General features: G+C 43.3%; 1 protein-coding gene and 1 long non-coding RNA gene across 2 annotated transcripts; both read right to left on the bottom strand.

The window, feature by feature from the left end:
- Positions 1 to 355: 355 nt before the first annotated feature.
- LOC102936464 (cyclic GMP-AMP synthase) lies at positions 356 to 8,463 on the bottom strand. Its single transcript, XM_043549391.1, has 6 exons — positions 8,453 to 8,463; positions 7,708 to 7,963; positions 5,931 to 6,162; positions 3,303 to 3,557; positions 2,056 to 2,155; positions 356 to 1,220 (listed from the first exon to the last, which is right to left on the bottom strand). The coding sequence occupies exons 1-6, from the start codon at positions 8,461 to 8,463 to the stop codon at positions 875 to 877; spliced, it is 1,200 nt and encodes a 399-aa protein (XP_043405326.1). The 3' UTR covers positions 356 to 874.
- Positions 8,464 to 8,573: 110 nt separating this feature from the next.
- LOC122466248 lies at positions 8,574 to 13,853 on the bottom strand. The gene is made up of 3 exons (XR_006291625.1): positions 13,729 to 13,853; positions 13,108 to 13,445; positions 8,574 to 10,056 (listed from the first exon to the last, which is right to left on the bottom strand). It is a non-coding gene; the product is annotated as an uncharacterized LOC122466248 (long non-coding RNA).
- Between the last annotated feature and the right edge of the window lie 9,389 nt (positions 13,854 to 23,242).

Here is a 23,242-nt window from a genome sequence, read left to right as displayed (position 1 = left end):
ACTGGTCAAGCAGAGGTTCGGGGTATGAGAGAGCCTGGGCACAAATGTCGGGGGGACAGGTGAGCACCAATAGGAATCCTGCCCTGAGATGCCCAGGTGTAAACCTCTCGCTGTGGTACAAAAAGAGAGAAAAAAACACAAGAAAACTGGCATGATTCGTCTCGACACTGACACTGCCACCGACTCTGTGCATGTCAATAGCAGCCCAAATCACCCCAAGAAGGTAAAACACATAAAACATCAGCCTCTTATTGCAGAACAGTTTAAAAACTATTTATTGTCTTATCAGCAACCAGGTGGGAGAGTTGTGACAATTCTCTGCCTCATGATTAATTACCTGAAATAGTCTCCTATCCTTGCAATTCCAGATGGGTGAATTTAGACTTAGCACTTATCTATAAGCATTTTAGACTTTCAAATTGCTGTACACATATTGTCTAACCCAGCCCACTCAGCGTCCTATGAGGTAAATAGATATTGCTATTCAATTTCACAAATGGGCAAATGTGGCACAGAGGGATTAAGGCGCATTTTCCAAAAGTGGCCTTTAGGTTTTGGTGTCTTATATTTAAGCACCCAACTTGGGATTCTCTGGATCTCATTTTCAGAGATGCTGCACACCCACACCTGCAACAGAAGTTAATGGGGAGCTGCCAGTGCTCAGCACCTATGAAAACCAGGCCCCCAGATGATCGTAAACTGGACACTCAGAAACTGAGACACTCAAAATCAGTGGCTTCTTTTGGAAATTGTTGCCGAAGAGCTCCAGAGTCTGGCATCTGAATCATCAAAACACAGAGAAAGAAATGCTAGCTGGTTCCATAACAATCATAGCAATAGATCATGTTCACTCAAAGTCATGGCTGGGAAGAAACTATTTCTCATGGGCTGCAAATGCTTGCAACCCATTCCCTTTCTGCTCTCGTAAGCGCTCGAGCAGGAATTTCAAATCCTTTGGAGGGAAGCTATAGAACAGGTTGCAGTTTGGAATAAAAAAATGGGGCAGGCTGGTGTTTTCCACGTGCTGAACGAAGTCATCCAGCACTCTGAGAAAACAGCAGGCGACGTCAGAAGGTTTCCAGTCCGAGTCCTCTTTCCACTGCGTCAGAGTGTGGAGAAAGGACGTCTTTGCATAGTAAGAGCAAAGGTGACTTAGTTGCCTGGGATAATCTTTCTTCAGGGCCCCAAAAAGGCTTTTCAGCAGCCGGATACAGGTTTTCCTATGTATAGCAGAGGGAGAAGTTAAATGTATTTATAATCATGACTACTTATCATTATTCCATTAACCACATTATAGCACTTTGCAGGGGACCTAGTGCTTTACAGAATATAGCACTGGACATTTAAAAAGTTACTAATTGCTGATATTTCTGTTGTGCTACAGTTCAAACAGACTGGGCCAAATTCTGATCTCAGTTACACTGACCTCAGTGCTACTCAGATTCACAGTGGTGTAAGTGAGAGCAGAACTTGCATCCGGTACATGACTCCTGATTCATTCTAGAGGGCGAGACTGAAATACGTTTGCTGGGGAGAGAAGATGCAAAAGTATGTGTACTATCCTTTCTGACTCAGGGCCCAGCTCATCTTTCATTAAAGTCAATGAGAGTCTTTCCATTGATTTTAATGAGAGTACGATCAGGCCTTGTGAGTTCTAGGTTGTATTTGGGAGAGTCTGTAGTGGAACCCTCAATTTAAGGGTAACATTTACTCAGTTTGGGAATGTAAATCACATTATGCCACCTGTATGTCCAATCAAAAAAAAAAAAAAAGTCATTTTGAATACTGAATACTCAAAGCAAACAATTCAGTAACCAGCTACAGAATAATGTTTTTTTCGGGGAATCTTTTTAAATAACAAGTAAATCAGAGAAAATAATACTCTTTCCATGAACAATTCATGAACAGAAAAAGAGGTAAAATGCGTAGAATCAATTGTTTGTTACGAATTATTTGCCCTATTCTAGTATGGATTTTGATTCCACCTGTACTAATGCAAGGGAGCAGGTGTTCTACATCCAGCTGGCCTAGCCCTTGATCCCCAGGCTTACATACCTGCAGCACTTGGTACGATAAGATTCACAGCAGGTTTTAGTGTTGCCATGGTTATTCAAAATCTCCTTTTCAATATGAGAAAAAGAAATTCTCCAGACCTCTGCAATGTAGAACAACATTACATAGCCATCACACTGCCAGGCTGTCCAGGTGTGAATAGACATCAATGGCATTGTCCTAAATCTAGGTCCTCAAATTAAAGCTACTTAAATATTGAAAAGGTATTTAAGGATAATTTAAAGTTATCATTTCTATTTTCTTAAAAAACAAATAAGGAAATTAGTGTATGAAATACTGGGTGAAGAGAGGAGAAAGGTGTTGACGGTTTGGCTGTATGTCCTTTTACAAATTCACAGATTCCAAGGACAGAAGGGACCATTGTGACCATCCAGTCTGACCTCCTGTGTAACACAGGCCATAGAACAGGTTTCAGAGTAATAGCCATGTTAGTCTGTATTCGCAAAAAGAAAAGGAGTACTGGTGGCACCTTAGAGACTAACCAATTTATTTGAGCATGAGCTTTCGTGAGCTACAGCTCACTTCATCGGATGCATACTGTGGAAATTGCAGAAGACAGGCCATAGAACTTTACTAAAACAATTCCTAGAGCAGTTCTTTTAGAGAAAACATCCAATCTTGATCTTAAAAATGATCATTGATGGAGAATCCACTACAACCCTTGGTATATTGTTCCAATGGTTAATTACCCTCACTGTTAAACATGTATGCTTTATTTCCTGTCTGAATTTGTCTAGCTTCACCTTCCAGCCGTTGGATCATGTTACACCTTTCTCTGCTAGACTGACGCGAGCCCATAATTAAGTATTTGTTCCCCATGTAGGTACTTATAGACTCTAATCGAATCACCACTTAGCCTTCTCTTTGTTAAGCTGAATAGATTGAGCACCTTGATTCTGTGGCTATAAGACATGTTTTCTAATACTTTAATCATTTTCCTAGCTCTTCTCTGAACCTCTCTAATTTATCAAAATTGATATAACTCAGAGAGGGCATTTTTCTTAGATTTGCAATAAGATCTAGGAAATATCACAGACTGAGTGGGCTCCAGACCTTATGGTGGACAGCAGGACTAGGCAGGTCTCCCAGCTCCAAGGCAGATTTTGGTTCTTTAGTTTATTGTATCCCTCCCATAAGTAGAAAAGTTGCAAACTCTATCTTAATATCAGCACCATAACAGAGAAGTCTGCTGAGGTGGATAGAGTTTGTTAGGAAAGGTATTAAATTACCTTTGTCATCGTGCCCACGTGGCTGCTTGGCAACAAAATAAAATGACTTATTCCTCTGCTTGGTTTTCTTCCCCAGCCATTTTTCAACATCCTTCCCTACGCCGCATGAATCAGGCCAGGGGGTTGAGATTTCCAAAGCAGGAACGAGATCTATAGACATGACTTCGCCACCTTTGTCATCCAGCAGCACGACAGTAGCTGCTGGGCTGTTCTGTTTCTTCCTGCTTAGCTTCATTTTCCACCCTGGGAAAGGCACTGGGGAGCCAATAGGCAAACACAGAATTAGACTGTGGAGCTCAAAACCAGAGGATATCAAGCAGAACTGATTGATTTTAGCATCTCCAATTCAATATCCAGCAACCACGTCTATACAAACCCACCAAGGGATTTTTAGACTATGAAAGCCACAGATTTCCTCAGGATGATGGAGATCTGTAATATTCACAGTGTCACTTGAATAGGCCCATACAGTGCAGTGCTTTAGTTCTCTAATCACCTCCAGAGATCTACGTTCAACTCCCAACTAATTAATGTATTTAATGCTCTCATCCAAGACTCTGTTAGAGCACATCACTATATAGAAAGATAGAATTTACTTCCCTATTCCTATGCAATATTCCCCTGTTTATACATCCAAGAATCACCTTAGTCCTTTTAGCCACAGCATCACACTGGGAGTTCTTGTTTAACTGGTTATCTACCAGGATTCCTAAATCATTTTCCAGGTCACAGCTTGCCAGGGTAGAGTATCCCATCCTGTATGTGTAACCTACATTCTTTGTTCCAAGGTCTATATTGTGACATTGCACCCCATAACGCTTTATAGACGTATGCTTATGAATGTAAATATGACATACCTGGAATATGTTTTATGCTAGATATGCCATGTAACATATCTTTGCAAAGGCTATGTTCTACTGCATGTATGCATCCTATTCATATGCATGTATCATTTTTATATCTGAAGTTATGAGTGCTGGCTCTGTGCTTGTATTTAAAGTGTTTGCTGTAGAAAGCACCTAAGGCAGATTTGATCAACATAGTGTGAAGGGGTTATTCAAGTAAATGGAAGTACTTGGCGAACAATGGACCTTTATAGACGCCACTCCACATCTGGGCTTTCCTGGGAACGTCCCTGTAAAGAACAAAGTCATGCATGGACATGTGACTTGCCCATGTGACTCCAAGACTCCATCTTGTAGCTGGGATTCTACACAGGGGGAGAGAGGGGTTTCCACCCACAAGAGAGAAACTATATAATGTCCTGGGAGACCCTTCCATTTTGTCTTCAGCTGGCACAAAAGATAGCCTCTCCACCCCAAGGAGATGCCTGAAAGAAACTGGAACAAAGGACAGTAACTACAGGGGTGTGAGTGCTTGCTGGACTCAGATTAGGAGGAGGTCTAGTCTGTAAAAGAGGCTTATTGGAATATCTCTGAGGGTGATATTTACCTGCATTTAGTTCTTACTATATTAGGCTTAGATTTGCGTGTTTTAATTTATTTTGCTTGGTAATTCACTTTGTTCTGTCTGTTATTACTTGGAACCACTTAAATCCTAATTTTTGTATTTAATAACATCACTTTTTAGTTATTAATTAACCCAGAGTATGTATTAATACCTGGGGACTGGAGGAGGCAAACAGCTGTGGATATCTCTGTCAGTGTTATAGAAGATGAACAATTTATGAGTAAAATGGATTTATTTGGGGTTTGGACCCCACTGGGAGCTGGGTACCTGAGTGTTGGAGACAGGAACACTTCTTAAGCTGTTTTCAGTTAAGCCTACAGCTTGTGGTGGATGTGGCTCACACCTGGGTCTGTGTTTGTAGCAGGCTAGCGTGTCTGGCACAACCAGGCAGGGCACTGAAGTCCCAAGCTGGCAGGGAAAAGAGGCTCAGAGGTAGTCTCAGCACATCAGGTGGCAGTCCCAAAGGGGGTTTCTGTGATCCAACCCGTCACGTATATGACCTTGCATTTAGCTGTATTAAAATGCACGTTGGTCAAGCAGTCTCACCTTACAAAGTGATCGAGATTGCTCTGTATAACTGATCTGGCCTTAGCATGGTTTACTGCTCCACCAATGTTTGTGTCATCTGGAAATTTTACAAGCAATGATTTTATATTTTCTTCCAAATAATTAATAAATAATATTGGGCCAATGACAAGTCCCCGTGGAACCCCACTAGAAATGACTTTTTGGATGATGATTCACCATTTAGGATAACTTTTTGAAATCCATCAGCTAGCCAGTTTTTAATTGATTTATTATGTGCTATATTAATTTTGTATAGTGCTGAATTTTAATCAGAATGTCCGGAAGTACTAAGTCAAATTCTTTAAGAAGTCTAAGCATATTATGTCAATACAGTTACCAAACTGGTAATCTCATCAAAAACAATATCACATTTGCTTGACTATACATAGGATAGTGGGATAGGTGGCTTTGCCAGTGAAGTTTACCCAGTGCATGGTTCAAGGCAGTGCTTTTCCATCCCATACTTTCATACCCACTATATTCATTCACAATTTTATCTATTTAATAATATTAATGGCAGGCAAAGTTGCTCACAGCCCCCATGCTGAAAAGGTTGATCAGGAATATCTGCAGTCATGGGCACTTGCTTACCTTTGTAGGATGATGCGATGAACTGACTGACATGTTTCCTGAACTCCTCCAGGACTTTCACAGGTGACACGGTACTCCTATCCTCCAGCAGGAAAGGTGTGGGGAAGCTCCGGGGCTTCCTCAGTAAAGTAACTTTGTAGTAGAGCCCATTGCAGTCATCCACCTCCGTGTACTTAACATATCTTGGAACTGGCAGAGCCAGCATCAGGTCAAACTCATCTGGGTGATCAATCTATAGGAAAGGTTTCATCATTAGAGGCTGTGCAACTGAATAACTGTGCAAGCAGCAGGCATATAGGGAGGACAGAATCCTGGCCCCTCATTTGCTGTTGTGGCAGATTGGGCTGTCCGCACTATTTCACATTAGCTTCCTGAGCTTTTCCAGAGAACATATCAGGGAAGGATTCTGATGGCTGTAGATAGTGCTGGTCAACTTATCCATAAGGAATAATGGCCTGAGGTGCGGCACTTTTCTGCTGTACCGCCCTGGGGGCTGCCAGGGGCCAGTTCAGCCCCCTGCAGAAGTTAGCAGCTCAACGTTAGGCTGGTTTGCAACAGCTCCCTAGGAGCTGTTATGCCAGTGGAGACTGCCAAAGCACCATGAACTCTGGCCACATCCCCATCCACCCCTGCTACCCCAGCATATTTCTGAGATGCCCCTTTATAGGGTGGGGTGGATGGCATAGAGATCGTTACACTGGCTCTGTATCAGCCAAAGAGTCTCTCATGCTGGGAGAATCCTCAGCTGCCCAGCTAGGGCAGCTTTAAGTCACCCCTTGGGCACCAGAATGCAGGAGCTGATACTGGTGATTCAATACGCGATTGTCCTCCAAGTTAGCACTAAACCATTGCTTTAATGTGGCATGTGGGTCACCATGCTGCTAGATGTGCCATTTCAGCCCTGAACAAATGTGGTCATTAAAGGTTCCATGTCACTTTTTGCAAGAGTTAGGATATAAGACATGATATCCTGGCCTAATCCCAATCTTGTTAATTACACCTGTAGCTCTAAAGTCTCCCTGTATTTATGGAGATAAGCTTTCCTTCACTTCTACACTATTTCTGTGTAATACAGTTGGGGGCAGTTAAACAGCTGCCACCTATGCCTCATTGAAGGCTGCTCTTCAGCAGTAGATAAAGTGATTCTTCTTTGTCGGTATGTATAGCTCTGTACAGAGAGAGCTAGATCCTCAGACTTATGAATATGAATGAAATTTGAATATAAACTGACCCCAACACAGCACAAGCACTATAAAGCATCTGGACAGTGAACTGAATTCACTACTTAGGACCAGATTCTGATACTCTAACCCACCATGATAAGCATCTTAATTTACTCTAATAGTGGTCCCATTGACTAATCACTGAGTCAAAGAGACTACTTGAGGATTAAAGTGCTACTCAAAGTGAGTAAGAGTATCAGATTCTGGCTCTTAGGAATCTGGATAGAAAGCTATAATTATGGGCAAATACAGTTATGCCCTTGCAATCCCTTAAAATCACCACAGTGACAGACAATATATAAAACATGCTGTGGTAAAAGTTGCTATATAAAAAAAATCCGCAACGTTAGGCACTATAGAAAAACCTTGGATAGAAGGGCATAGCTGAGGGCAGGATCTGGCCATATCAGCCGAAAAGCAGTGAATCTGGGGATCTCCTTCCCAGACTGAATGCTAGACCTGTCTCTCCTTTGTGTTAGTCCTGCTGGATAAAATGACAGCACTGGGATCCCAATTCATGATGCTATTAGGACAGTTAGCAGAGAGTTACTCACTTTCACAAACTCATAGTAGCTGCCCGTGGTCAACTTGGTCACCTCCTTAAAGTAGGGCCTCTCTGGATACTCCTTCAGGTAGCTAATGAATGGGTCAATGAACCCATTAATTATTCCAGCAGCCTTGGTTCTCTCCTCGTGTTTCAGAGGGAGGGCTTTTACCCTCTCTTTAATGCGGAGAGCAACATCTTGGCTTGGTGTGGTGAGAACAGCTGCTGCTATCTCTGAGCTCTCACACAGGTCAACAGAGGTGGACCTGGAATAGAGTTGTCCAAGGTGTCCTACAAGGGAACATTTAAGAGAGGACAGAAACCAAAGACCAAGAGACGAGATATGTTCTGGCTTTTCCAAAATGTACCCTCTCTGAGGTGCTGAGAACCCTCAGCTCCCACTGCCTTGAATGGGGGTAGAGGGGACTCATCACCTTGGAAAAGTCCCAGTACCTTGCAGGACTGAGTCCCAGATCTCCTAGGTTTAGTGTTGCCTTCACTGCACTGTAAAAGAGATCAGAGTTCCAAGCAAGTTTCTAGTGCTGACCCCTGGTCCCTACCTAACCCAATAGCTCCTGATTATCCAATGGATTCAAGTGCCTCCTGAGCCCCTTGGATAATCATGTCCTTCTATTATACAGACATTTGTCAATTACCACTAGAACTCCTTGTTTTTAAAAAAATGTTGAAGTAGATAAATAAGGACTAGAGTAATGACATATATCATCCACACATTATCCCTTCAGTATATGCACCCTGCTGACATGGTTCAGAATTAATTTACATGAAAGATGCCTCTACCTCAGCCTGAAACAAGGCTGGTCTGAATGGTATTCCCTGTCAAGAGGTGCTGCACCTCCGTTACTTAGTCCAGATAAATGATATTATGAAAACATTCTTCAGTGTCCAACAACCACCTTCATCTCCAGTGTTGTGTCTGGTTCTTTCTTAGAACAAGTGCAGCAACAATAAAAATAGCCAGATGCCTGAGCCAACAGAAAGGTCTTTATTATTTCTGCACATAATCCACCAGTGGGAAGAAAACATGATGCCCATTTAGGATGGCCAGGGTTACTGTAACAGCCATCTCACCCACCAAAACCGTGTCTTCTTGATACCCCAATATCCTGAACCCAAGAGGGACGCCCAAGTGAGGGAGACAGGAGAGTAACTTGCACAATCTGTTGGTAGCCCACTAGCTAAAGCTCCAGGAATGATCTCCTCCTGTTGTTATTCTAATGGGGATAATAGCACTCCGATAACTCACAGGGGTGTTGTGAAAATAAATGCATTAAAGACTGTGAGATGCTCAGATACTACAGTAATTGAGGGGGTGGGGGGGCATATAAATATCTAAGGTAGGGAGACATCATGCTAGGTGCTGTATGGACACGCAACAGGTAGACTGCCCCGGCCCTTGCAGCCTAGGTTAATGAAAAGGTTTGACAGGTAATGTAGCAAACTTAAAAGGCAAAGGAGCAATGAAAACAAACACATTTTATGTCGGAGGAAGTAGATCTGATTGAAATATTTTGAAGAAAAATGTGTTGTGGTTGTGGGTTGTGGTTGCTGGATGTGTGTGGGGGGGAGGGTGGTTTGCTGTGGTCTGTTGGTAGTTGTCTTTGTTGGTGGTTGTTGAAAAAGCCTTTTTTCAAAATTGGAAATTTTCATAACAGTTCCCCCCCTTATGATTTTTTTTCTATGAAAAATGTAGCCTTTATGGTGTTTGGGTTTTTTATTTTTTTGATCCCCCCTCCCCCCTGCTTCCCAGTGGCAAAACAAAGGGGGCTCATTTTACTCCTACTTTTTCATCCTCTTTGTTTGACTCATCCATCTGCTGCATCTTGTTATAGACCTATACAGTGAGCTCTCTGGGACAAGAGCTATCTCCAGGTTACTTGCCTGTATGGCATCTAACACAATAGGATCATGGCCCTTGACTGGGCACTCCCAGTAACAGTAATAACAACAGGAAGGGATAACATAATCACAGCACATACAGCAAGGTTTTGCTTCACCTCCTTAGGTGAAACAACAGGAAGTGTGACTGTGGCACTCTCCTAGATTACTCATCCAATCAGCAATTGCCTGCACCAACCTGCAGATTCTCTCCTTCTTTGGGCAGATCCGGTCTGCCTGGGGTGTGGGCAGTGCGCAGAGAGCTGCTCTCGGGCTAATGGAGACAGAATAGCCACCGATTCTGAGCCTTCTATCCCCTCCTCATCCTGTGCTCCTTTGCCTCTCCCTCCTCTGGCTGTTCTCTGAGGAATCTTTCTTTCCTTCTCACATTCAGGAGCCCAGTTACTTTGCTTTCTCCGGCTTTTGGCTGGCATTGTTTCAGGCACCTCAGATGTAGCTCCTAAAGAATGCCCAAGGTCTTAGCTTTATTGCTAGTAACAAACACATTTATTGATTCTTTTGCCTTTACATAGAGAAAGTTACAAGTCATTGCAGATGCATCCCAGAATTCCCTGTGCAGTATCTAGCTAAAAGCAGATATCTAGCTAAAAGCAGATCTATTACCTCAGTATAATGACAACAGTAATTAATCATTAATAAGCTTGGCTTTTCTACAAACATTAATGAATGAAGCCTGGCTAATGCCATGTGAGGCATGTAAGTAGTGGGGCGGATCTGTGGTCAGCTGGGCTTTCATGTTTATCTCTATGGACACTTGGAACTTCATGGCGAAGCAGGTGCAAAACTCAGATGCTACTGCTGCAAGTGCAGAGAGCCTGCAAATGTGAGCTCGGGGCGTGTCTTCATTACTTCAACATAAAAACCATTTAAAACACATTAAAAAAAACAAACCATAACAAGCCTCCAGAAGTTTAACTGTAACTAGTGGGGAGAGGAGGCACCAAAGTTGGGAAAGGGCTATAAATGGGGCTGGTTGAAAAATGTCCATTGAAGCTGTTTTTCAATGGAAACTGAGTTTTCTGATACAATGAAATTTTCAACAGAAATGTCATATTTGGGGTGAAAAACCCCAAATGGAAACATTTTCACTTGTTGCTTTGTTGTGGTTTGGTTTGTGGAAAAATGTTCCATAGAAAATTCTGATGGTGGGTTTTTTTTTTTCATTTTCATCAACATTTTCCATGGAGACAAACAAACAAAAATATTTTTTGACCCACTATAGTTAAAAATGCAGGACCAAAACCAGTCCAATAATAATTTTTTTAAAAATGTCTCGATAAAAAGACTTAAATTTGTTGGGTTTATTTGAAGTGGAGAGAAAAATAGGATGGATTTCAGGGACCCAGCATGTGATATCTGAGCTCAAACACTTCTCAGGTTGTCTCAATTATTAAGAGATATGTGCAAAATATCTACCATTGTCTGGTTCCTATCTGTATGTTCAGGGAAGTATCTGAGGTCTGACCCCGCAGTCCCTTACTCACATGAGTAGACCTCCTAATGTCAATAGGACTACAGTACACCCTCTCTATAATGAACCCCTCGGGCAGTTACAGAGCTCCTCAGCCCCAGGGCCATGGCAGGGAGGCAGAGCTCCTCCTGCTGTAACCCCAAGGCTGGAGGAGCACTCTAACCCAGACATGGACCCAAGGCTGGAGGAGCTCTTAGTCCCTTGTTGCAGCTGCAGGGCTGGAGGAGATCTCATCCCCCCACCGCAGCAGGCAGGGCTGGAGGTGGGATCCAGGGACAACATTCACTATAGCTAGGGCCCTACCAAATTCATGGCTATGAAAAATGCGTCATGGACCTGGTCTTCCCCCACGACATCTGGTCTTTTGTGTGCTTTTACCCTGTACTGTACAGATTTCACGGGAGAGACCAGTGTTTCTCAAATTGGGGGTCCTGCCCAAAAGGGAGTTGCGGGGGGGGGGGGTCACAAGGTTATTTTAGGGGGGTTGCCATGTTGCCACCTTTACTTCTGCTCTGCTTTTAGAGCTCAGCGGCCAGAGAGCAGCAGCTGTTGGCCAAGTGCCCAGCTCTGCAGGCAGCAGCCTATAAGTAAGGGTGGCAATACCTTACCATGCCATCCTTATTTCCATGCTGCTGCTGGCAGTGGCTCTGCCTTCAGAACTGGGCTCCAGGCCAGCAGCTGCCACTCTCCAGCTACCCAGCTCTGACAGCAGTGCTGCCACCAGCAGCAGTGAAGAAGTAAGGGTAGGGTTGCCAGGTGTCCGGTTTATGCCTGGTCAAAAAGGGAACCTGGCAGCTCCAGTCAGCACCACTGACCAGGCCATTAAAAATCCGGTTGGTGGCGCAGCGGGGCTAAGGCAGGCTCCCTGCCAGCTGTGGCTCTGTGTGGCTCCTGGAAGCAGCAGCATGACCTCCCTCTGGCTCCTACACGTAGGGGGCAAGGAGGATCCACACACTGCCCCTGCCCCAAGCGCTGGCTCTGAGGTAAGCACCCCAAACCCCTGCCCCAACCCTGATCCTCCTCCTGTCCTCTGAACCCCTCGGTCCCTGCCCAGAGCACCCTTGTGCACCCCAAACCCCTCATTCCCAGCACCACCCCAGAGCCCACATCCCCAGCCAAACCCCTCACTGCCTCTCGCACCCCAAGCCCCTGCACCAGAGCAGTGAAAATGAGTGAGTGAATGAGGGCGGGGAGAGAGAGTGACAGAGGGAGTGAGGATGGAATAAGCAGGGGCAGGGCCTCAGAAAAGGGGCGGGGCCTCAGAGGAGGGGTGGGGCAAGGGTGTTTGGTTTTGTGTGAGTAGAAAGTTGGCAACCCTAAGTAAGGGTACCAGTACTACAACCCCCCCTACAATAACCTGTGATGCCCCCCCCCACACACACACACACAACTCCTTTTTGGGTCAGGGCCCCTGCAAATACAACACCATGAAATTTCAGATTTAAATAGCTGAAATCATGAAACTTACTATTTTAAAAATCCTGTGACTGTGAAATTGACCAAAATGGCCCCTGAATTTGGTAGGGTCCTAACTATAGCCCAAGCCTATTTTGCAGGGCATTATAGTGAGGACATGCTGTACTTGCACGGGTAAGAGTTTGCAGGAACCCATAGTAACAACAGCTAGAAAGTCCAAATCTTTGTAGTAATAATATGACCTTGAATTATTGTCTCTGTATAGTACAGAACATACAGGAGGGAAGAACAGATAAGAACAGATAATGCCACATCACTGATCCGCAACTGCTGCAGCTGTCTCACCTCATCCGGCTGTGCCCACCCATCCACCACACTCTCTCCCAATATCCTGATCTTAGGACAGCCTGAGAGAGAGGACACAAAAAACTGAACTATTTAGTGGCACTATTACCTAAAGCTCCAGGTAGGGGGGATAAGATCATCATGACATAGATAGATAGGCTTTGTTTGTTTCCTTTCTTTAAGGCAGCAATATGAAGCCTGCAGCATTTCTAAATGAGCTTTAACAACAAGCACCCAGATGAAATGAGATGCACTAACCTCCAGATTCGTCTATTGGTTTTGCAGAACCAGCCCTCCTCAGCTGTAGACATGTCTTTGAGGGCTGCTGTGAGCACTCTGAGTCTTGAGTACTTGGAGCCTCTGGTGCCCTTAACTTTCTTCCAGATGTGGTGACTGCAAATTCTGCTGCTAGTGACACAGACTGAGCACCCATAACTCCTGGTTTTTCTGTCCCCTCATCAGGCTTTGAGTTTCTGCCTCTACTGTCCCCAGCTTTTCTCTGAGGAACTTTTCCCTGCTTGGTTCTTGCAGAAGGAATTGATTTAGACATTTTATGTGTGGTCCCCAAAAGCATTAATTCTGATTGCAGGTTTTTCCTTGGAAAAAATACATTCCATGATTATTACTCCTTTTAAAAAGCAAATCTCAGCTCATTCCAGACACAGCATGGTGTTTCTTGCTTTCCCCACAATTTCCACCCCCCCCCCCCCCCCCCCACACACACACACACACCCTATATGTTCCCTTTAGGAGGTATCTTTCTCTTGTCTCCCTATCCCCTCCATGTTCCCTTGAGGGTGAGAGCAGCAATGAATAAAATGTTTGTGATGAACCATTTATAGCCATTCACACTACTCACCCTGCATGCCTCATCCTTACCTTCTGGTCAGTGCTTTTGGAGAATAACTGTATCTGGAACTGAACAGTCTTACAGTCTCAGGTATCTGCTTTTTTCCTTCCTTGAAGTGATATTATGTCTACAGTTTACAGCATACAGACACAGTATCTTTCCACCTCCCTCCCTTCTCACTCCATCTCTCCAGGCCACACCCACAAGCTAATGCCATTTCCCGGATCTTTCATGAGGCTTGAGTAAGAAACGAAAGTGCCCAGAGATATTTACTTGGCACAGGGTTGTTGGAAGAAGAAGCAGGAGGCTGCTGTGATATCATATCAGTTGAGCTAGGCTCGGTCTCCTGTATGTAGAAAATGGGGATGAAAATGTCTCTTAGGGTGCTGAGGATGAATTGGTTAATGCATTATGTATGCAACACTTTGGCAATGTAAAGCACTATTAAGTGCTAAGTTGTTTATTATGATCATCATCATCATCTCCCTCATCCATGATGCTATGGCTGCAGAAGTGGCTGTGGAATGATGTCTCAAATTTGTAAAATCTCTCTCTATCTCCATTTATATCACGCTGGTCACCAAAGGGTCTGAGCACCTCAGATCAGATTCCAACTGCAAAATGGAATATGTGAAAGAAAAATGCTTTCCTATCTCAGTTCTATGTCTGAAGGGCCCAATACTGTATGGTGCACAGTACCTTCAACTCTGCTCATATTGTGATATTACCCAGTCCCCCTGATTCAAGATGGTTGCCCATTAAGTCAGCCATGATTAATTGGCACTAGGCATGTGACACTGACATGTAGGCAACCAATCTGGCAGCATCACATCATCAACTGAACATACAAGTCATTTTAATTAATCTTGATGCTTATGTATGGGGCTTTGATGGGGAGGTTTGCTAGTGATGAGGGACTCTATGAAGGGATTTGTCATTGCGTTCATATTCCCCCACAAGCATATGAAAACTGAAATATACAGTAATGTAACAGCCTTTTAATGAAAGCATTTTAGTTGTGTTTGGTATATTTTATACTGTATCTTTATAAGAGGTATAAGATCATCAGCCTCATGTCCCACTGTCCTGCAGTGGCTCAAGAACATGGATGCCATCCTCAGGGCAGACTGTTAGGAACAGCGTACAAATCCCAAACTGGTTGTGAGTTCTATAGTTAGATTTCTCCAACCAAGTATGAAGTGTGATCTCCTCAGGCACTATAACGGCCTAACAATGAAGGCACAGACAGTCTCTTTGGGAACTCTGATCTATCTTGTCACTTAGGCAAGCTTGCCTTTGTGGTAGATGGTCCCTTACAGTATGAATCACAGTAATATTCAGGTTACTCCCTGTCCCAAAGGACCAGTCACTTACCCCAGGTCAATTGCACCTTAGATCTCACACCAGAGACAACACTTGTTGCCAATCCTATAATAAACTATCTAAAGATTCATTAAAAAGGAAACAGGAGAGTTATTTACAAGGTCAAAGCAGGAAAACATATATATGCACAAATTAGTTAATCTTAAATTTCAAGAAGTAATAGAAGCTTCTACAATAAGCAAGATCTATATGTCCTTTAGGGCTAACCCAGGCTAAATACAGGTGATCTCTTGCTTTTGCCTAGAAAACCTTACCTTCAAGAGTGCAAGCAGAAAGGAGATACAGTTCCTCCTTGTTAGGGGTTTTTATCTCTTGCCCCCCTTCTACTTCAAGTTAATTCCTCCGGCTGATGGGAGGAATTCTCTTGTACATCTCTTCAAGGATGGGGGAGAGCAATCAGCAGTCCTTTTCGATGTTCTACAATAGTTCGTCTGGTGTCTATGGGCCTTCCTTGTAGGGTAAGACATAACATCTTCTGTTGGAGGCCAGCATTTTGCACTAAGTAATGTCTCTCTCCTGTCTAATGATTTACACATTTACAGAGGCTTACAATCCAGATGCTCGGATATTACCTTACAACGTGGGATATAGATGTTATAAGTGAGATTAATGCAGGTAGCAACTTACACATGTTCCATAAAGTCTAAACACTAAATATATTTTTCTAACTCTAATATCTGTTTTAAAAATTCTAGCCGAACCAGGCTGATTCCAGGGCATGGGGATCTTGGCATCAGCTGGCACTTGGTTTGCCAGCATCACACCTAGAAAACAAGGACAAGTGCTGCAGAAATTAACAGTTTGTATCCTCAAATCCAATCGTGCTTGCCACAGAAATAGCTCTGAGACACTAAGGCATTCTGTGCTATTCTCCTTCCAGTCCTAAACTGTTACATAGTGTAGCGGTGTGTTGTTAAATAGCCCTGGAACACACTGCCACTGTCTTGTTACCACTGTGGGCAAGGTTAGCTCCTGACCTTGGTCCCAGAGGGGATTGTTACTCTTTATGCAGCAGTTTCCTGTCAAAGTGTCATCCCCTCACTCTCTTATTTGCTTTCTGTTGCACGACCAGAAGTTTACCCATTACCGCCTTCACATCTAATCCAGCCAAGAATGACCGGGACACCTCCTGCAACATAGGGCAGAATGGAAACCTGCCGTTTCCCTCTCCACAAAATCCAATCTTTGCCATAAGTTGGGAGGCAAAGGAAAGTAGCTTCCAATTTTCTGCTTAAAACACAAACAAATTCAGCGCTTGTGAATTTATCCAGGTTCAGAGACCTGGCGAGCAGTGACTCTAGAACAGGTGCCGCCCAGGCAGCAGCCCAGAAAGCCGCAGCCACACCACTTCAGTCTGGGCAGCATGGAGGCGAACCAAAAGATATGCTTTTTCTCCCCTTTCTGTGCTGTGATGTATGTGTTTAGACTCTGGCTGCCTCTTCCCTCCATGGATCTGCACATCAGAGGCTAGAGATTTCCTGCAAAGAATGAAAAGAAGTAAACCCGTCCCTCGACTTGCATTAGAACATTTTCCTGGGAAGTAGCCTGTGTAACCTCCATGAATTAAACACAACAACACCAGGCCTTTGGCACTGGTTGGGGATTAATGACCAAGTGGAAAGAGGATGGCTTGAGGCAAAGCTGAGGAATCATTAAGTCCAGCCCTCAATTTGCTCCCTAAGAAGTTTTTCTGTGCCAAGCAATTGTTATTGCTGTTACAGGCCTTCCTTTAAAAAATTAAAGAGAAAATAAACATTATAGTGCAAGTCTTGTCTCCTACAGTGCCAGTGCTACTCCCCAGAGACGTGTGCAACTTTGAAAAGTGCTGCGGCTGTCACAGTGCAGGGCCTTTGAAATCTATGTCAGCACAAGGCCTTAGGAACTGATGCCTAGAATTTCTTGTGCTTTACATAAATTGAGACACACCCATAACTCGGCTAACACTGGCACCCTCCTTTAGGAATTCTTGAGCAATGTACCCCCAAACAAAGTAGCTTTTGTTTTGTTTGAAATGGTTCACTGCAGGCACCGGACACTGGCCCACCATCCCACCAAAGGCATGGACTTCTACACCTCCTTTCTCCTCCAAAACACAATATTCTGGAGTCTAGCGAGACTGTGTCTTGTCCACTCAGGGTAGGTCTCCTGAGAACATCTTTGTGTCCATGTTATTTGTTAAACTCCAAACGTTAATTTGGAGTTGCATACAGCCAGAACAAGATGTATACATAAGAACATAAGAATGGACATACTGGGTCAGACCAAAGGTCCATCCAGCCCAGTATCCTGTCTACCGACAGTGGCCAATGCCAGGTGCCCCAGAGGGACTGAACCTAACAGGTAATGATCAAGTGATCTCTCTCCTGCCATCCATCTCCACCCTCTGACAAACAGAGGCTAGGGACACCATTCCTTATCCATCCTGGCTAATAGCCATTAAGGGACTTAACCTCAATGAATTTATCTAGTTCTCTTTTAAACGCTGTTATAGTCCTAGCCTTCACAACCTCCTCAGGCAAGGAGTTCCACAGGTTGACTGTGAGCTGTGTGAAGAAGAACGCATATAAGTAGCAATACTACTCCTCAACAGACCGAGGCAAGAACAGGAGGTAGAAGACTAAAAGGAAGGCAGCAAATGCTTTCAAAATACTAAACAGAGTCAAAGGGCCTGATTCTGATCTCACATCAGCTTTTCACTGGTGTAACTATGGACAGTTATTGCTGGCTTACACCAATGTAAGTAAGGGAAAATCAGACCTTTACACATTTGTGCTCTGCCGTTTTATGACTGGACTATTTTTGTCGCTCTCCTTTAATCCCTCATATCTGTCTCCCTCCCCACCTCACTAGACCATTTTCTTTCTGCTCCTCAGCACCCACACCGAGGGCCCAGGGCTTTGCCTTTCAGCACCACGCTTCATAACCATTTCTCTGAACAATTTATAGATTGTGAGCTGTTTATACTGGGGGATTGTCTCTTCCTATGTTTGTCCGTGAGGGACCCCAATCCTGTTCAGGATTTACTGCTACCACAAATAAATAATAATAATCCCTAAGTTATACACATACAGAACAAGGATGGGACCATTTCATTACACCAGGAAGGCTATGTCTTCTGTTTCTTGAGTCTGCAGCAGGTGATCGTAGCCCTCTCACAAGACATGGTACACCTCACAATCTTACATACAACCCTGCAGTCCGGCCAATCCTCTGTAACAGCTGCATGATGAGAAATTTTTCTGTTGCATTTTGACCAAAGAAAGGAAGCAATCAGTAGAATTCAACTGAATTTTTTATTCAAGCACATTCACAGTACCTACTCCCCCCGCTCTGTTCTTCTCCCCTAAAGTTCCCCTAGCATCCTCAAGCTTATACTGCACCTGCACAGCACTAGATATAACACATAGCGGCTGCAATTTGTAGGGTGAATTATCACAAGATCCACAGCCAAGCAAGAGTTAATAAAGTCTTGTGTTTTCTGAGCAGTGTAAGCACATCAGTATGAGACTGTTTGAGAGAGAGAGCGAGAGAGAAAGCCTTGTTATCCATGGTGAAACCGAACTTATCAAATAATTGGAGAGCACAGTTGGGGCTTTGATGTGAGGCAGAAAAGATTTCACATGCAGCCTCATCAGGCTATCAAAGATTTGTATTTTTTTTCTCTCCTTTTGGGCCTTCTGGCAGTCTCTTAATTATTCGTGACATCTCAATCGTTGGCACCATAAGCCTTCCACCACACACACGTACACACACACGTAAAAGGATGGCTTTATTTCAGAACAGAGCCAATTCAAAAGCTTCCACCAGCACTTTTCCCCCTCAGCTCCCCGGCCTATTTATAGTCTCTTTCCTGCTTCTGTTCTCGAAGGAGACAGTCCTCTTAAAGAAGCTCTTGTTCTAATGGGTGAGCTATGAAGGACCACTGAAGGTGATGGTGGTGGTGGAAGGAGAAATAAGTTACCCACTTGAAAGCTTTCCAGATTTGTTGGATGCCTTTAAAATATTTTAAGATCAGAAGTGGGTAAGGTTAGGAGATGAGTCAGCCAAGATTTCTGATGTCTGAGAACCATTCCTCCCTTGTAGCCAGGAGAATAGTCGACAGGGGAAATGTAAGTAAAAACTCTTCATGACTGAGGGACAGATTCAGAGGTGAGTCTAAAGGAGTCAAAGTAAGTTTAGTGGAGTCTAGAGGGAGTCGAAGTTGGTTAAACTTATGACTTCTCCCAAGTCTTTCACCAAGTATGTTACAACAACTTATGGTTACTTAGACTTCCTTAGACTTATTGATTTAGAATCAGACTCAGTTACCAGTAACCCTCATTTTGCTGTGTAGACATAAAGAGTCAAACTCCAAGATATGTACTTCACCATTGAACCTAAATGCATTGATTGAAGGAGTTTCCAGTAACTAGGGAGGAAATAATTTTGAGTTTTTCCTTTGTCATGTTATGAGAAAAAAGGCTTGAAGCTAAGCTAAACATGAGTGTGAAACCACATGAGTCATAGCCCCTCAAGGTTTGGATAAAACTTTAACTCACTAACTATTATAGTCAAGAGGGGAAAACAAAAATGAGGCCCTTAAAATTGGTATTTTGGGGCTCACAAAACTTGAATATAACTCTAAATATCAGGCGTTCAATTAACTGTGGCTTCCCTGTAAAATACATATATTTCAGTACACTGTCCCTTTTGTAGCTATTGAAAAATAAAAGCATTTAACATACTGTCAAGGAATTAGTAATAAGCAATAGGCTGAAATTCCTTGCCAAGCCAGTAGGTAGACATAAGACTGTGAGTTGTAAGAGACGTTAGGCTTGGGACGATCTAGCTGGAGTGTGTGTGCAATAAGGACTACAATGCAATAAAGAAGTGATAGAGACACTACTGAGGGTGCCTATGAGGAAACAGCAGAGAGCTAGTGAAATGAGGTTTGTCCATAAATGAAGATTTTCTAAAAATAGACACAAAAATTATGCCAAATCCCCCCTTCATGTGTTAATTGGTTCCCTCTCTACCGTTACTGTGTGTGTGTTGAGGGTCATCTCAGATTCAGATGTGGTTGATCTGACACAGCTGCTTGAAATGTCCACTGATAGATTAGACAAATTATTGAAAATGAACTGTTTAAATAGTTTTTATTAATGTAGGGACTACAGCATGTACTGTCACATGGAGCTGGAATCTGGCATCCTTGCCTGGATTCTCTACAGAGGCTGGGGAGGATAATGGTGGAGAAATGAGGCAGTTAAGCCTTCCCAGCAGGCGCACCAAGCCCGAAATTATTTGTTCAGAGATCAGCACTGGCATCAGCTGGAGAGGAAGATGATCCTTAATGCTAGTTTGTACTTCTTTAGCTCCCTCCATTGGAAGATCTCAAAGCAAACCTTAAGTTTCACAACTGCTGGGTGAGGTAAATAAGTATCATTACCCTCAATGAGGCAGAGAAAAATTAAATGGAGTACTTGTGGCACCTTAGAGACTAACCAATTTATTTGAGCATAAGCTTTCGTGAGCTACAGCTCACTTCAGAGCTGTAGCTCACGAAAGCTTATGCTCAAATAAATTGGTTAGTCTCTAAGGTGCCACAAGTACTCCTTTTCTTTTTGTGAATACAGACTAACACGGCTGTTACTCTGAAACCTGTCAAAAATTAAATGATGTGTCCAAGGCCACACAGTGAGTCAGTGACAGATGTAGGAAGAAAACCCAGCAGTCCTAACTCCTAATCATTGGCTTTAACCATCAGACGACACACTCCTTGATCTTTTTAACCAAATACTTACCCCAAAGTGGGTGACTTCTTAGGGAAGTGTGGAAAGAGAACAAAAGGGGAAACGATAAGGGCTAGAAGAGGTAGCATGGACAACTAGTAGGTACCAAAGAATGATTTCATAGGCTATTTTTTCTTTTCAGGTGTCCTCAAGTTCCATCCCACATATTCCCCAGTTTTACCCGCCAGTTTCCACTCTCCATCCGTGCTTAGTGGCCCTCATTCCAGACATGCCTAGTTACTTGCTTACCCATATCACAGGAGTGTTGGAAGGATGTATGAGTTAACATCGGCACAGCTTTCTTTCAATGTAAATTGCTATCATTATCGAAGAAAAATGAAATAATTATGTTGTTCATAAAGCACCATTGATAACCAAGTCCATAGACCTTTTCCTGTCCCCTTTGAATGTCCCTTGTTGCCATGGTTGCATTTTCTGTCTGTTTCTTTCCTTTCCTTTCCCCTTGATGTCTTGTGTAAAAAGCTCATCTAGTTCTCCCTTACATATATCACTGTTTCTGGCCCCAGTCACCTTTCATGTCAGCTTATTTCATGTGTTTATTACCTTCTTGCATGAAATTGCATTCACTGTGACTCTGTTCCCGGGATGCTCGTTTTTTGATTATTTTCCTGTGCTTCCTGATAGTATAGGGAAATTGTCTTGCTATGTTATGTGCTAGAGTGTTCTCCTTAACTTAAAGAACTTCACATGGGGGGGGGGGGGTCACCTTAAAGCTCTCACTGCTCTAATCGGAAATGAGATCAGAGCTCATCATATTTCCTTCTTATTACTTATACCTTTATGAGCTGGTGTCATTCTGGAACTCTCTCGAGTTCTTAATTGCCCTCCAAAACAATTTCATCCCTCTGTAGGTATGCTGTCATATAACGTACTGAACCGACCAATATCTAGAGTACTTCTCACCTGGGAAAACTTGAGAATACCTATCAGGAGAGAAAGCTCACTCAGAAACTGAAGGACATAGTCTCATGACTGGGAAACACTTAAATCAATTCACCTGAGAACCTAGAACCAGAAACAAAACAGGGCAGTAATAAAAATTCTAAAAATGCCTGTGACATCTAGAAGGACAAACCAGATGTGTTTGTGTCTTTAAAACCTATGAAAATGAATGTTCCTAGCTACAGTGGTAATGGGCACAATCTAATATGAGGGGCAAACACAGAAATATATGGGGTTTGTATGGATTGGGAGATCAATAATGCTACACAAAGCCTTTTACCTCTAGATCACTGCTTCTATCTGATAACTGTTCAGAGGCCTGCTCTCAGTCCACTTCCTAATAGACAGCTGTCTATCATGAGCGTTAGCACCTATAAATTGGTAATCAAACCGTAAGCAGTAAGGATTGGCAAGTGACGACCTTCACTCCAGGTGTGGAACTTCCACTGATCTATTTATATTTGTTGTTCTGACACACTCATCCATATGGTATTAATGCCAATGGGAGCTGCCTGTGGACTGCGATCAGTATAGAGAGTAACATGAAGACTGATCTGCCCCATCTCTACTGAACCTGACCCTTCCAGGTGAGAACTGTTCATAGGGCAGAGAATTCTATTTGGATGCTCCCTTGCTCTGTGGATAAAGAGATTTTTAGACTTCAGGGCTATCATTCTGGCACTTCTCAACACCACAAATAATAGGTGGCAAATTTTTACAAGCTGGTCTCACAACTTTTGGAATGTAACTGTACTTTCAAATTAGTGAAAGGAGAGTTTGCAAAAATGACCCAGCTGCTCCACTCTCCTGTCTCTGACATTGCCAATGTTGGATGCTCCTGAAGAAAGCATAAAACACAGTCCTCTTCACTACCTGGAGTTGATGGAGAACCTACAGGTACTACTGAAATCCCCCAAAGGAATGAAATGGTGATTTACCTATAGAAATATCTCAGGCAACAGCACAAGCTTGTTTGACTCTCATTGAGGTCCATACACACACACACCTGTCCATATCCTGTGGGGCCTAATCCAGGCATGGGGGAGAGATGTCAAGTTTGGGAGGGAACAGGGCCAAAGCATGGTCCATTTTAGTAATACTGACCTGTAGAGCAGCTCCTAAAGCACTCCTATTCGCTGGCACCAGTAAGCGTTGCCCAGAGGTAGCTCTAATTTGCACTGCGAACTGGTTCAGTCTCCAGCTGTCCCCATGGTTGAGGGCACAAAAGGGTGTCATAAAGCTTCTTTGGTGCACCTGGGAAGCTAGTCCTCTTGCACTATTGGTATCCAGACTCCATGGTGATGGGCATACTATAAGAAGTTGAATAGAATAGAATCAAATAGAATAGAATAGAATAGCAGTTGGAAAAAGTATGAACGTTTTGGTTATTTCTTTGCTTTTCTTTTTAATGCTTTATGTAAAAAAT

This window comes from Chelonia mydas, chromosome 6, assembly GCF_015237465.2.
Source record: "Chelonia mydas isolate rCheMyd1 chromosome 6, rCheMyd1.pri.v2, whole genome shotgun sequence".
Lineage (NCBI taxonomy): Eukaryota > Metazoa > Chordata > Testudines > Cheloniidae > Chelonia > Chelonia mydas.
The sequence above is the reverse complement of the archived record's forward strand: the minus strand, read 5'-3'. Positions and strand labels throughout refer to the sequence as shown.